The sequence below is a fragment of the Dama dama genome, chromosome 24 (assembly GCF_033118175.1).
Source record: "Dama dama isolate Ldn47 chromosome 24, ASM3311817v1, whole genome shotgun sequence".
Lineage (NCBI taxonomy): Eukaryota > Metazoa > Chordata > Mammalia > Artiodactyla > Cervidae > Dama > Dama dama.
This window is the reverse complement of record NC_083704.1, coordinates 53,797,270-53,812,917: the sequence shown is the minus strand read 5'-3', so window position 1 is coordinate 53,812,917 and position 15,648 is coordinate 53,797,270. Positions and strand designations below refer to the sequence as shown.

At 38.1% G+C, this 15,648-nt stretch overlaps 1 protein-coding gene across 1 annotated transcript in view; it reads left to right on the top strand.

Annotated features, from left to right (window-relative positions):
* The window catches only part of DOCK3 (dedicator of cytokinesis 3), a 246,611-nt gene that overhangs the window by 23,404 nt on the left and 207,559 nt on the right, over positions 1-15,648 (top strand). The window contains exon 4 of the mRNA XM_061127771.1: positions 7,420-7,516. Coding sequence (XP_060983754.1) covers positions 7,420-7,516 — 97 coding nt within the window. The remainder of the gene's footprint in view (positions 1-7,419; positions 7,517-15,648) is intronic.

Below are 15,648 nucleotides of genomic sequence, written 5' to 3'. Positions count from 1 at the left end.
GTTTTTCATTTGCAAAATTCTTGCTTGGTTGTTTTGCATATCTGTTGACTCTTGGTTTATTTATGTTTGCTTTCATTTCATACTTTTTTTTTTTAATGGAAGTTACTCATGTCACTAAGCATTGCAAATATTTTAAAATGTTTATCAGATTTATGAAATCCTGAGGAGAATTTTTGTTTTATTTGTAAGCCTTTGGACATCTTTTTTATTTTTTTTTGGACGTCTTTACATATCTTAGAATTTTGGGTTTCAGAAATGGGAGATGTTGTTTTCCCTTCCTTTTCTCCCTCTGAACACATCTGTCTAGTGCTTGCATCATTGCGTCTATCTGCTTCCAAGGACCCCGTGTAGAAAGAGGTCCTACAATAGCATGTTAGATCTTCCCCAGAGTGACCTTGGGCTTTTGGCAGATCCTGACCTTTGGCTGAGGGAAGGAGGCTCCAATCTGTTTAGCCCTAGAGGTTGCTAAAACCATGTTTTGTTTTGTTTTTTAATTTTTTAATTGAAGGATGACTGCTTTACAGAATTTTATGGTTTTCTGTAGTATATCAACAAGAATCAGCCATAGGTACACCCAAGTCCCCTCCCTCCTGGGCCTCCTTCCCATCTCCCTCCCATCCCACCCTTCAGCCTGTCACAGAGCCCCTGTTTGAGTTCCCTGAGTCACAGCAAACTCCCACTGGCTATTGATTTTGCATATGGTATTGTAAGTTTCTGTGTTACACTCTCCATACATCTCTTCTCCCTCGTCTCCTCCCCCATGTCCGTAGGTCTGATCTCTATGTTTGTTTCTCCATTGCTGCCCTAAAAATAAATTAATCAGTGCCATCTTTTTAGATTCCATATATATGCGTCAGTATATGATACTTATATTTCTCTTTCTGACTTGCTTCACTCTGTAGGTTCGAACTCTAGGTTTGTCCACCTCATTAGAATGGATTCAAATGCATTCCTTTTTAAGGCTGAGTAGCATTCCATTGTATGTGTACCACAGCTTCTTTATCCATTCATCTGTTGATGGACATCTAGGTTGCTTCCATGTTCTAGCTATTGTAAATAGTGCTGCAGTGAACATTGGAGTACATGTGTCTTTTTCAGCTTTGGTTTCCTCAGGGTATATGCCTAGAAGTGGGATTGCTGGGTCATGTGGTGGTTTTATTGCTAGCTTTTTAAGGAATCTCTATACCATCTTCCGTTGTGGCTTTATCAGTTTGCATTCCCACCAGCAAGACAAGAGTGTTCCCCTTTCTCTACACCCTCTCCAGCATTTATTGTTTGTAGACTTTTCTTTTTCATTTATTTTTATTAGTTGGAGGTTAATTACTTTACAATATTGTAGTGGTTTTTGTCATACATTGACATGAATCAGCCATGGATTTACATGTATTCCCCATCCCGATCCAAGAGACACAGACGTACAGAACAGAATTTTGGACTCTGTTTGTAGACTTGATGATGGCTATTCTGACTGGTGTGAGATGGTGTCTCATTGTAGTTTTGATTTGCATTTCTCTAATAGTGATGTTGAGCATCTTCTCATGTGCTTGTTAGCCATCTTTATGTCTTTGGAGAAATGTCTCTTAAGGTCCCTTTTCCACTTTTTGATTGGGTTATTTGCTTTTCTGGTATTGAGTTGTATGGGCTGCTTGTATATTTTCTAAATTAATTCTTTATCAATTGTTTCAGTTCAGTTCAGTCGCTCAGTTGTGTCCAACTCTTTGCGACCCCATGAACTGCAGCATAGCCGGCCTCCGTGTCCATCACCAACTCCCAGAGTTCACCCAAACCCATGTCCGTTGAGTAGGTGATGCCATCCAACCATCTCATCCTCTGTCGTCCCCTTCTCCTCCTGCCCTCAATCTTTCCCAGCATTGGGGTCTTTTCAAATGAGTCATCTCTTTGAATCAGGTGGCCAAAGTATTGGAGTTTCAGCTTCAACATCAGTCCTTCCAATGAACACCCAGGACTGATCTCCTTTAGGATGGACTGGTTGGATCTCCTTGCAGTCCAAGGGACTCTCAAGAGTCTTCTCCAACACCGCAGTTCAAAAGCATCAATTCTTCAGTGCTCAGCTTTCTTTATAGTCCAACTCTCACATCCATACATGACCACTGGAAAAACCATAGCCCTGACTAGATGGACCTTTGTTGACAAAGTAATGTCTCTGCTTTTTAATATGCTGTCTAGGTTGGTCATAACTTTCCTTCCAAGAAGTAAGCGTCTTTTAATTTCATGGCTGCAGTCACCATCTGCAGTGATTTTGGAGTCCAAAAAAATAAAGTCAGCCACTGTTTCCGCTGTTTCCCCATCTATTTGCCATGAAGTGATGGGACTAGATGCTATGATCTTGGTTTTCTGAGTTTTAAGTTTTATGTTGATTTTTAAGCCAGCTTTTTCACTGTCCTCTTTCACTTTCATCAAGAGGCTCTATAGTTCTTCTTCACTTTCTGCCATAAGGGTGGTGTCATCTGCATATCTGAGGTTATTGATATTTCTCCTGGCAATCTTGACTCCAGCTTGTGCTTCTTCCAGCCCAGCGTTTCTCATGATGTACTCTGCATATAAGTTAAATAAGCAGGGTGACAATATATAGCCTTGACGTACTCCTTTTCCTATTTGGAACCAGTCTGTTGGTCCATGTCCAGTTCTAACTGTTGCTTCCTGACCTGCTTACAGGTGCTCAAGAGGCAGGTCAGGTGGTCTGGTATTCCTATCTCTTGAAGAATTTTCCACAGTTTATTGTGATCCACACAGTCAAAGGCTTTGGCATAGTCAAAAAAGCAGAAGTAGATGTTTTTCTGGAACTCTCTTGCTTTTTTGATGATCCAGCGAATATTAGCAATTTGATCTCTGGTTCCTCTGCCTTTTCTAAATCCAGCTTGAACATCTGGAAGTTCACGGTTCACGTATTGCTGAATTCTGGCTTGGAGAATTTTGAGCATTACTTTACCAGCATGTGAGATGAGTGCAATTGTGCGATGGTTTGAGCATTCTTTGGCATTGCCTTTCTTTGGGATTGGAATGAAAACTGACCTTTTTCAGTCCTGTGGCCACTGCTGAGTTTTCCAAATTTGCTGGCCTATTGAGTGCAGCATTTTGAGAGTTTGAAATAGCTCAACTGGAATTCCATCACCTCCACTAGCTTTGTTCATAGTGATGCTTCCTAAGGCCCACTTGACTTCACATTCCAGGATGTCTGGCTCTAGGTGAGTGATCACACCATCGTGATTATCTGGGTCGTGAAGATCTTTTTTGTACAGGTCTTCTGTGTATTCTTGCCACCTCTTCTTAGTATCTTCTGCTTCTGTTAGGTCCATACCATTTCTGTCCTTTATTGAGCCCCTCTTTGCATGAAATGTTCCCTTGGTATCTCTAATTTTCTTGAAGAGATCTCTAGTCTTTCCCATTCTATTGTTTTCCTCTATTTCTTTGCATTGATCGCCGAGGAAGGCTCTCTTATCTCTCCTTGCTCTTCTGTGGAACTCTGCATTCAGATGCTTATATCTTTCCTTTTCTCCTTTGCCTTTTGCTTCTTTTCTTTTCACAGCTATTTGTAAGGCCTCCTGAGACAGCCATTTTGCCTTTTTTCATTTCTTTTTCTTGGGCGTGGTCTTGCTCCCTGTCTCCTGTACAATGTCACGAACCTCTGTCCATAGTTCGTCAGGCACTGTATGAGATCTAGTCCCTTAAGTCTATTTCTCACTTCTGCTGTATAATCATAAGGGATTTGATTTAGGTCATACCTGAATGGTCTAGTGGTTTTCCCCACTTTTTTCAATTTAAGTCTGAATTTGAAATTTAAGTCAGTTGTTTCATTTGCTGTTATTTTCTCCCATTCTGAAGGTTTTCTTTTCACCTTGTTTGTAGTTTCCTTTGCTGTGCAAAAGCTTTTAAGTTTAATTAGGTCCCACTTGTTTATTTTTGTTTTTATTTCCATTACTCTAGGAGGTGGGTCATAGAAAATCTTGCTTTGATTTATGTTATTGAGTATTCTGCCTATGTTTTCCTCCAAGAGTTTAATAGTTTCTGGTCTTACACGTAGGTCTTTAATCCATTTTAAGTTTATCTTTGTGTGTGGCATTAGGTAGTGTTCTAATTTCATTCTTTTACATGTAGCTGTCCAGTTTTCTCAGCACTATTTATTGAAGAGACTGTCTTTGCCCCATTGTATATTCTTGCCTCCTTTGTCAAAAATAAGGTACCCATAAATACATGGGCTTACTTCTGGGTTCTCTGTCTTGTTCCATTGGTCTGTCTGTTTTTGTGCCAGTACCATATTGTCTTGATGACTGTTCAGTTCAGTTGCTCAGTCATGCCTGACTCTTTGTGATCTCATGGACTACAGCTTGCCAGGCTTACCTGTCCATCATCAGCTCCCAGAACTTGCTCAGACTCATGTCCATCGAGTAAGTGATACCATCCAACCATTTCATCCCGTGTCGTTCCCTTCTCCTCCTGTCTTCAATCTTTCCCAGCATCAGGGTCTTTTCCATTGAGTTAGCTCTTCACATCAGGTGGCCAAAGTATTGGAGCTTCAGCTTCAGCATCAGTCCTTTCAATGAATATTCAGGACTGGTTTCCTTTAGGATTGACTGGTTTGATGTCCTTGCAGTCCAAGGGACTCTCAAGAGTCTTCTCCCGCACCACAATTCAAAAGCATCAATTCTTCGGTGCTCAGCTTTCTTTATAGTCCAACTTTCACATCCACACATGACAGCTGGAAAAACTATAGCTTTGACTAGACGGACCTTTGTCAGGAAAGTAATATCTCTGCTTTTTAATATGTTGTCTCGGTTGGTCATAGCTTTTCTTCCAAGAAGCAAGCATCTGTTAATTTCATGGCTGCAGTGATTTTGGAGCCCAAGGAAGTAAAGTCTGTCATTGTTTCCATTGTTTCTCCATCTATTTGCCATGAAGTGATGAGACCAGATGCCATGATCCTCGTTCTTTGAATGTTGAGTTTTAAGCCAGCTTTTTCACTCTCCTCTTTCACTTTTTGTCAAGAGGCTCTTTAGTTCCTCTTTGCTTTCTGCCAGAAGGGTGGTGTCATCTGCGTATCTGAGGTTATTGATATTTCTCCCAGCAATCTTGATTCTAGCTGTTATATCATGCTTAGGAATTCCACACTAGATGATGGGATTATCCATTTATTTCAGATGAGGTGGGCAAAGCTTTGAGAGTTCAAGTACCTTTGCTAAAGTAGCATGGCAAGGAAGAAGGGAAACTAGGAATTGAGGCCAAGTTATGTAACTCTGAAGTTCATACTCTAAGCTACATTTCTGTGCATTATACATTGAATTTATATATATATATATTATTAACATATGTATATCTTCTTACTACCAATTTTCATTTTTAACAAACTCTTTATTCTGCATGAATGCAGAATTTTCTTGGGAATCCACTTACTAATTCACCTTATTTGGTTATTTTTTCTTAGTGTTACGACTATATTCCACTTGGTCTGTGGAACAGTGTGTTTTTAAATAACACTTTATCTGAATTTTAGGGATTTTTCAGGATATTGATTTTATATTATAGCCAAGGAAAGATATGTTAGTGTTAGTATAGACTTGGATTTGAGGTAAGTCCAAAGGTTTAGAACTTTAAAATAGGAACAGTGTAAGTTTCCTATGAAAGTCAATGATTAAAGTAGATGAAGACCTAGTAGATGGAACATTCCAGAAATTTTATTCCACTTTCTCCATAGAGGAGTTCTGCATTAATTTTGCTAAAACAGCTCCCATCTCCCATGTCTCTATTTCCATAGTGTCAAGTTTGAATCTCAGCCTTGCACTGAAAATTCACTTTATAAATTTGATGAATATGGACAGTGCTCTGGCATCATTTTAAGATGATTATTTTAAATCTGCTGGAATAAATCACACAAAATAAAAAGGCCTTACAGCATAGATCAAGTAATATGTATTCATTGATGCTCAGTATTAATACACTGAGTCACCTTTGAACACAGTGAGGGTTTGTTAGCTATGTAGAGAAATTATACTTAATACTAATTTTTAAAATTAATTTTCCTTTGCTGTTCCCAACTGGATGATATTCTTTTTTTTTTTTTTTTAATATTTATTTATTTGGCTGTGCTGGGTCTTAGTTGTGGTATGCAGGATCTGTTAGTTGTGGTATGTGAACTCTTAGTTGTGGCATGTGGGAGTCTACTTCCCTGACCAGGGATCAAACTCAGACCCCCTGCATTGGGAGTGTGGGAATGCAGGGTCTTAGCCATTGGACTACCAGGGAAGTCCCTGGATGATATTCTTTATGGCTAACAAATTAGTATACACAGGTTTCATCTACCTCAGTGTATCAGTATATAAAATCTTTGGTCCCAGAAAATATTTCATTAACCCTCAAAATTGGCACAGACATTATAAAAATGTTTTCAAGTCATGCCTCTGCTTTGAACAGCCTTTTAGGATCTTCTCATTCATTTTCCCTGTGTTAAGATCTGGTATCTTAAGTATCATTTGAAGAGGCCCTATGAGAGCTGGCCTCAAGTCAGTGCAGACTTCTTTAAATTCTTAGATATGTGAAATTCTCATCCATCTCAGTAACTTCTTGTATACCGTTCCCTCTGCAGGTGACACCACACCTCTCCTTCATAGCAAACTCTTTGATCCTGACCTTTTTGCATTTGGGGGGCATTGCTATTTCTTCAGAGAAGGCTTCACTCATCCTCTCTTTAAGTCGTGTCCCCCAGCTAAAATCTCTGATTGTGCAATTTGGTTTCTTTCTTAGATTCATCATGGTTGGTGTCTGTTGTGATTACTTGTCTGATTTTTTATGCAGCATAAGAGCTCTCTGAAGATACAAACTCGGTCCATTTTTGCTCACTGATAAATCCTTAGCAATTAGCATGACGATTGATGCCATATTGAATGTTGCTTACAAGGTAGTTGAAAAAAACCCAGTATTTCTGTTACCAGGATTAGGATTCTTCTGCTCGACAGGTTTCTAGGAAAACATACTATCAGTATAAGGGAGAGCTTATAAAACTTCAAAACCCAGTGTCTGAGTCTCCCCCACCCAACCCATTTCTATCAGAGCATGAGTTAATTTGCATTATTGATACATGTAAAGAACACAAATAGTTTTTAAAAATTAAGCAAGTCTTGGGCAGTGCTGTAGTCTTCCTTTAGAGAAAAAAATTTAAAAACTATCTTTAATGACAGTACTGGTAAAAGTAATATTGAGGATTTTTATAGCAAAACCTAAATGTTCATTAAATCAGGTCACTTATATTATCATATTACTGCAGCAGAGTCTGTATTCAGTTAGCTGTACCTCTCTTTATATTTGCATAAATTTAAATTTGATTTACACTTGTTGGAAAGGGCAGTAGACAGTATTCTGGTAGTTTATCAAAGATAATGTGGCTGTTTGTTGTGTCTCTGGTTCTAGGCAGTATGAAACTGTGGTTCCACTTGAAGATTCTATTGTGACTGAGGTTACAGCAACTCTGCAAGAATGGGCTAGTCTGTGGAAACAACTCTATGTGGTAAGTAGTTGGTAATTAGTTTGCTAAGTCAACAAAGTTCCATTGTACAAAGATAAAAAATCATGGTACTTAGCCAATTGCAAATTTATAGACTTCTGAATATTTGCAGATTTTCAAATGTATGTTCCTGATATTAACTGGAATATAGTAGACTTTTGAGTTTTGTCCAAACTGAAGAGAATACAGTATTCATATGCCTGCAGTTTTCTCCAACCTATTCCAGCCAGTAGAATGTAAGTTCCATCACATCAAGAATTTTAGCTATCTTACTCAATTGTTGTGTCCCCAGAAGCTTTCATAAAATAGATTTGTATTAATTGAATGAACAAACTTCAGAGTTATTAATACATTGTGAACCTAATAGTGGGTAAAGATCAAGAAGCTGTATTACCACTTTCTTACAGCTACTAAGCTTAAGTGATATGTCATATATGATACTTTTTGCCAGGCCATTAATTACTAGATAAATAAAACCTCAGTTCGTATCTTCTGGAAACTTAGAGAGTAGAGTGTGATAGAACACAAAAATATAGACTGAAAATAAGTGACAGGGTTTGGGTTCTGAACAAGATGAAGTAAACACATTCTATTTTACTCTTCCTACTAACCAAACAAAAATTCTGGACAAAACCCATAAAATGCCCTATCAGAACACTCTGAAAGTTAGGAAACAGAAGGTGGATGATTAGGACATTGAAATTCACGGATTGAGTGAATGCCCTGGTTGTCTTTTTTTTCTTGCCTTCTTATATCCTGGCCTGGGCTGTAGAGACGACTACAACCTGGAAATGCTAATGAGCGCAGACAAAATAATAATACCAAGGAAAGCCTGTTCTCTCTAGCCAAAGGACGGCGCAGCAAGATAGAAGCGTCCTATCCTGTCTGTTCTGTAGGAGAACATCACAATAAAATCTGTACCCCCTCCCACTCCAACAGGCATTACAGCAGGGGTATCGACAGTCAGAGCTTTGTCTCACAAACACCCTTCCCCCACCTGCAGTAACAGGGAGATGTCCCCCTTCAGTGCATCCTGTGGGGGTGCAAGTCAGACTCTGACTTGGCTGTTTTCTGCTCCAGTAGTGAGGCAGTGCCCTTCCTCAGCAGAGCCTGTAGGGAAGACTGATTTCCACTCCACCAGAAGTTTCAAAGTGGCAACTCTCTTCAGCAGAGCCTGTGGGTGAGACTCTGGCCTTTACAACTACACAGCATTAACAAGGTGGTGCCCTTACCCTGCAGAGTCCTGAGGCAAAACTCAACTTTCCCCCATGCTCTGAAGAAAGGAAGGAGCATTTCTCCACAGGGAAGCCTGTGGTTAGAGCTCTTGATTTCCACTCGATCTGCAGTAATAAGGTGCTACCCTCCCCAGCCAGCCTGTGGGTTGTACTTTAATTTTCACAACTCTCCACTCCCCTGCTTATTACCCTATTTTCTATGTCTGCCTTGCTGAAATGAGGCAGTGCTTCTCCCCACTCAAGCCCATCCTAAGGATAATGGGAAGTGGAGTTCGGTCATCTAGGTAACATGCAAATAGGGAAAACCAAGGAGTACTGGAGAGACTTTATAAACTGAAACGACATTTCAATCACAGTCCACAAAAGGGGTCACAAAGAATCAGACACGACTGAGCAACTGAACAACCCCCACCACCGCGAAAGTGAGCCTTGGATCACATTCTCACTGTGAACAGGTTGACTAAAATAAAAGATTCAAGTAGAAATTAGAGTGTCATCATTCCTACTTAATTAAGATGTCCATCTTACAGCTCCAAATTACTTGTCGTATGAAGGAATCAGGAAAAAGGCAACTCTGGTAAGAAGGGACAATCAGCAGAAGCTAACTTTGAAATGACACCGATGTTGGAGCCATCAGCAAGGATTTAAAACCATTTGAGAAAATTCAGCACTTTCATGATTAAAAACTCTTAGCAAACTAGGAATATAAGATATCTCACTCTGATAAAGGGCATTTATAAAAGCAAATAGCAAACATCATACTTAGTGATAAAAGTCTACTTTTGGGAATAAGGTAAGGATGTCTGCTCTCAACAAGTCAGTTCAACTTAGTACTAGAAGACTTAAGGCAAAAAAAAAAAGGAAAGAAGAGACATATGGGTTAGAGTGAAGAAATAAAGCTGTTCACATTTGCATACAATATGATTGGCTACATAACAAATCCCAAGGAATCTACAAACACTAGAGAATACAAAAGATAGTTCTGAAAATAAATAAGTTTGCAGTTGTAGATATCAGGTCAAAATACAGAATCTCGCTCTCTCTTTCTGTCGTATACACACAGAGACATACACTCATATTGCCATATATTGGCAGGAACAGTTGGAAACAAAATTTTAAAACACATACCATTTACAGTTGCTCAAAAATGAAATATTTGGTATAAATACAACAGAACATACAATTTCCGTGTACCGAAAACCACAAAAATGCTAATGAACAAAAGCAAAGAAGACTTAAGGGCCAGGCGTGACATGTTCATGGATTGGAAGACTCACATATTAAAAATGTCTGTTCAACCCAGATTGATCTATGTATTTATCTTGAAAAGTCCTAGCAGGATGTTTTCTAGAGAAGATGATTTTAAAATTTTTAAGGGGATACAAAATAAGAATAAAGTTAGAGGAATCATGTTACCTGATTTTAAGACTTACTTACGGCTACAGTAATCAAGATGGAGTGGTCCTGGCCTAGGGATGGACACAGATCGTAGATAAAGGGAGCAGGACAGAGAGTTGAGATGTATCAGTAGGTTCAGTCAAGTAAGGGCCAACTGATTTTTGGCAAAGGTGCAAAAGGAATTGAGTGAAAGAAACATGCTCTTTTCAACAGATGGACAGATGGAGTAGTTGGACATAGAGAGGCAGAACAAAAACAAAACCAAAACCTTGACTTAAATCTCCTTCCTTATACAATGGACTAACTCACATTGGGTGATAGACCAAAATGTAAAATATAAAACTGTAAAAGGTTTAGAACATATAGGAGAAAAACTTAAACCTGCATTTAGGTGAAGAGTTCTTAAGCATGACAATGAAAGAATAGTTCATAGAAGAAAAAGTTGATAAGTGGATTTCATCACAGTGAAAAAATTTTGCTCTTGAATGACCCCATTAAAAGATGAAAAGATAAGCCATAGACTGGAAGAAAATATTTTCAAATCACATATCTGTCAGAAGACTTGTATGTAGAATATATAAAGGACTTTGTAAGCTGAACAGTAATTCTAGCAACAATGTCTAACAATTCAGTTAGAAAAGGGCAGAAAACTTCATCAAGGAGAAGTCATGATGAAGTCATCTCCTTCATAAGGAGAGCCAATTAGAACATGACAAGATTTTCCATATAATTAGCCATTGTTGTTGTTGAGTCGATAAATTGTGTCCAACTCTGCGACCCCATGGACTGCAACATACCAGGCTTTGCTGTCCTTCACTACCTCTGGGGTTTGCTCACGTTCATGTCCATTGAATCAGTGATGCTATCCAGCCATCTCATCCTCTCCCACCCCCTACTTCTTTTGCCTTCAATCTTTCCCAGCATCAGGGTATTTTCCAGTGATTCAACTCCTCATATCAGATTGCCAAAATATTGGAGTTTCAGCTTTAGCATCAGTCCTTCCAATGAATATTCAGGACTGATTTCCTTTAGGATTGACTGGTTTGATTTACTTTCAGTCCATGGGAATCTCAAGAGCCTTTTCCAGCACTATAATTTAAAAGCATCAATTCTTCAGTTCTCTGTCTTCTTTATGGTCCAACTCTCACATCGACACTGGAAAAACCGTAACTTTGACTAGGTGGACCTTTGTTGGCAAAGTGATGGCTTGCTTTTTAACATGCTGTCTAGGTTTGTCATAGGATTTCTTCCAAGGAGCAAGCATCTTTTAATTTCATGGCTGCAGTCACTGTTTGCCCAAGAAAATAAAATCCGTCACTGCTTCCACTTTTCCCCCTTCCATTTACCATGAAAGTAATGGAACCAGATACTATGATCTTAGTTTTTTGAATGTTGAGTTTCAAGCCAGTTTTTTCACTTTTCTCTTTCACCCTCATCAAGAGGCTCTTTAGTTCCTCTTCACTTTCTGCCATTAGAGTGGTATCGTCTGCATATCCGAGGTTATTGGTATTTCTCCCAGAAATCTTGATTCCAGCTTGTGATTCATCCAGCCCAGCGTTTTGCATGATGTACTCTGCATAGAAGTTAAATAACCAGTGTGACAGTATACAGCCTTGCTGTACTGCTTTTCCAATTCTGAACCAGTCTGTTGTTCCATGTTTGGCCCTAACTGTTACTTCTTGACCTGCATACAGTTTTCTCAGGAGCCAGATGAGGTGGTCTGGTATTTCCATCTCTTGAAGAATTTTCCATAGTTTGTTGTGATCCACATAGTCAAAGGCTTTCTCATAGTCAATGAAGCAGAATAGATGTTTTTCTGGAATTCTTTTGCTTTCTCTGTGATCCAACAGATGTTGGCAATTTGATCTCTGGTTCCTCTGTCTTTTCTAAACCCCGCTTGTACATCTTCAAGTTCTCAGTTCATGTACTGCTGAAGCCTAACTTTAAGAATTTTGAGCATAACTTTGGTTGCATGTGAAATGAGCGCAATTGTATGGTAGTTTGAACATTCTTTGGCATTGACTTTCTTTGGGATTGGAATGAAATTAGCCATTCACTTCAGTACAGTTGTCGCTCAGTCATGTCCGACTCTTTGCAACCCCATGAACTGCAGCACGCCAGGCCTCCCTGTCCATCACCAACTCCTGGAGTTTACTCAAACTCATGTCCATTGAGTCAGTGATGCCATCCAGCCATCTCATCCTCTGTTGTCCCCTTCTCCTCCTGCCCCCAATTCCTCCCAGCATCAGGGTCTTTTCCAATGAGTCAACTCTTCGCATGAGGTGGTACTACATGCCTGTTAGAGTGGCTAACATAAAAAAATGCCAAAAATACCAGAGATGTGGAGCAACTGGATCTCTCATACATTGCTGATGAAGATATAAAATGATACAATTGCTGGGGAAAAAAAAGTTGGCATTTTCTTTTTTTAAAAATTGCAGTATATAATAATTGCAAAATTAAAAATTTGCAATGTTGTATTAGTTTCAAGTTTACAGCAAAGTGAATCAGTTATACATGTATCTACTCTCTTTTTAGATTCTTTTTCCATATAAGCCATTGTAGAGTCCTGAGTAGAGTTCCCTGTGCTATACAGTAGGTTCTTATTAGTTATCTATTTTATGTTTAGTAGTGTGTATCTGTCAATCCCAATCTCCCAATTTATTCATCCCCCCTTACTCCCTGGTAACCGTAAGTTAGTTTTCTACATCTGTGACTCTACTTCTGTGTTGTAAATAAGTTCATTTGTACCCTTTTTAAGATTCTGCATATAAGTGATATCATACAATACTTGTCTTCATGCGTCTCACTTACTTCACTCATTACGACAATCTTTAGGTCCATCCATGCTGCTGTAAATGGCATTACTTTGTTCTTTTTTATGACTAATACTCCATTGTATACATGTACCATGTATATATATCTAATCCTCTGTTGATGGACATTTGGGTTGCTTCCATGTCCTGGCTATTGTAAATAGTGCTGCAATTAGCGTTGAGATGCATGTATCTTTTTGCATTATCATTTTTTTCCCAAGTATATGCCTAGGAGTGGGATTGCTGGGTCATGTGGTAGTTCTGTTTTTAGTTTTTTGAGGGACCCCCATACTGTTCTCCATAGTGGCTATACCAATTTATGTTCCCACCAACAGTGGAAGAGGCTTCCCTTTTCTCCACATCCTTTCCAACATATATTATTTATAGGTGTTTTTTGATAATGGCCATTCTGACCAGTGTGAGGTGATACCTCGTTTCAGTTTTGATGTGTATTTCTCTAGTAATTAGTGATGTTGAGCATCTTTTCATGTGCTCTTTGGCTATCTGTATTTCTTCTTTGGAGAATGTCTGTTTAGATCTTCTGCCAATTTTTTGGTTGGGTTGTTTTTGATACGGAGCTACATGAGCTGTTTGTATATTTTGGAGATTAATACCTTGTCAGTTATTTCATTTGCAAGTATTTTCTTCCATTCTGAGGGTTGTCTTTTTGTTTTGTTTATGGTTTCCTTTGCTGTGCAAAGGCTTTTAGGTTTAATTAAATCTCATTTCTTTATTTTGGTTTTATTTTCATTACTCTAGGAGGTGGATCCAGAAAGATCTTGCTGCAGTTTATGTCAAAGAGTGTTCTAGCTGTGTTTTCCTCTAGGAGTTTTATGGTGTCTAGCCTTTCATGTAGGTCTTTAATCCATTTTGAGTTTATTTTTTTGTATGGTGTTAGGGAGTTGTTCTAATTTCAGTCTTTTACATGTAGTTGTCTAATTTTCCCAACAACACTTACTTTGAGTGCTTACATTGTGCCTGTGCTTCACTTTTTTTTATATACATTATCTCATTTTAATTTTCACTACAGTTACTATTATTCTCCTCGTGTTACTGAATGGGAACTTTGATCCTTAGAAAGAATAAGGACTGTGCCCAAAGTCATATAAGTAGTAAATGTCCAGCCAGACCCTAGTCTAAGTTCATTAGACTCCAGGGCTCTTAATAAGTACACCATCTTCTGAATTAAATTCTTTAAATATATCTCACATATAATTTATTGTGATTTTAGTAGTTCCTTATTGTGATTTTAGTAGTTATTTATTATCATCTTCTGATATGGAAATTGGATTAATTGGGATGAATATTATCTGGAAATGACATCACCTTCCAGAAATTATAAAATAATCATGCCTTAAAAAAACAGACCTTTATTTCTTTCTCAAGTAGGCACAGGCAGTCTGGATTTGGTGTGGCAGCTCTGCAGTCATCAAGGCTTATTCTTTTCTCCTGCTCTGTCTTCCTCATTACAGTGCTTCAACTTTTTAGCCCAAAATGACTAGCTCTAGGCAGCATCTTTGTGCTCTAGATGTAGGAAGCAGGAAAAGAAAGAAAAAAGTATGCTCTTTCCTTTAAAGGATACCTCTTCAAAGTTGCTGAGAACATTTCCTCCTGTTGGTCAAAATTCAATCACAGAGTAATCTCTAGCTGAAATAGAGACTGAGAATTGGTCTTTTTAAGATGGTCATATACTAGCCAAAATGGGGAATTCTATGACTATAGAAAAAATAGAGAATGAATACTGAGGGACCCTAGCAGTCTTTGCCATCGTGACCATGAAAAATTATTCTCATGTAAAGTTCTATTGTATTTTTTATCATTTGCCAAATTTATTTGTGAAATAGTGGAATAATGCCTTCACCAGTACTTCAGTATATTATGTATCTGGAGAAGTGAATCTTAAGTAAGACATTAAAAAGTAATGAAGTTGTTAAAAATCATTCGAATCATCCAAACTTGCATTTAATATGTTTTGGTAACTTGATATGCCTTTGTGAGAATAAATATATTATAACTAAAAGTTAGCATCATACCAATATGATGTCTTTTTTTAAAGTAGCTCATCGTACTCAGAAATATTCTGGGTAAATTAGAGCTGCTACTTGAAGCAATGCTGTAAAACAGTTAACTTTGAAAAATCTTTATGTGTACTTTATGGCTTGTATGTTTGCATACAAATTTTCCAGAGATATGGACAAACTTGAAAGTGAGAAGCTGTATTGAAAAGAAGACTACTGCAAATAATGATTTTTATATTTTATACCCCAAATTTGAAATTGCCATTACTATTTTTAAATTCACTTTTTAATGAATGGAATATTGCCTTTCTTTGCCATTTTAACAAATCACAGTGTTTCTGGTTAATTCTTTTTAATTTATTGTTAATATGGCAAGTGTCAAATGATTATTTTTATTATGCAAGTAGGAGGTCAGACATGTAGCCAGTCGGATTCAAAACAAATGAATACAAGTCTTTTCCAAATGACTTTCTACTAGAAGAGAATCAAAATCTGTTATATTATTAAAATTAAAGAACTGAACAGTCTCCCTTTGTTTCCCTACTTAATTTTAGACCTTATAGTTCTTTACTTGATCTGACTTCACAAAGAGACAGTTAATTACCTGACTGTCCTCTGAGAAGTATACTTGAGAGCCAGAATGAATCTAGGTTAGCAGTGTCTAAAGT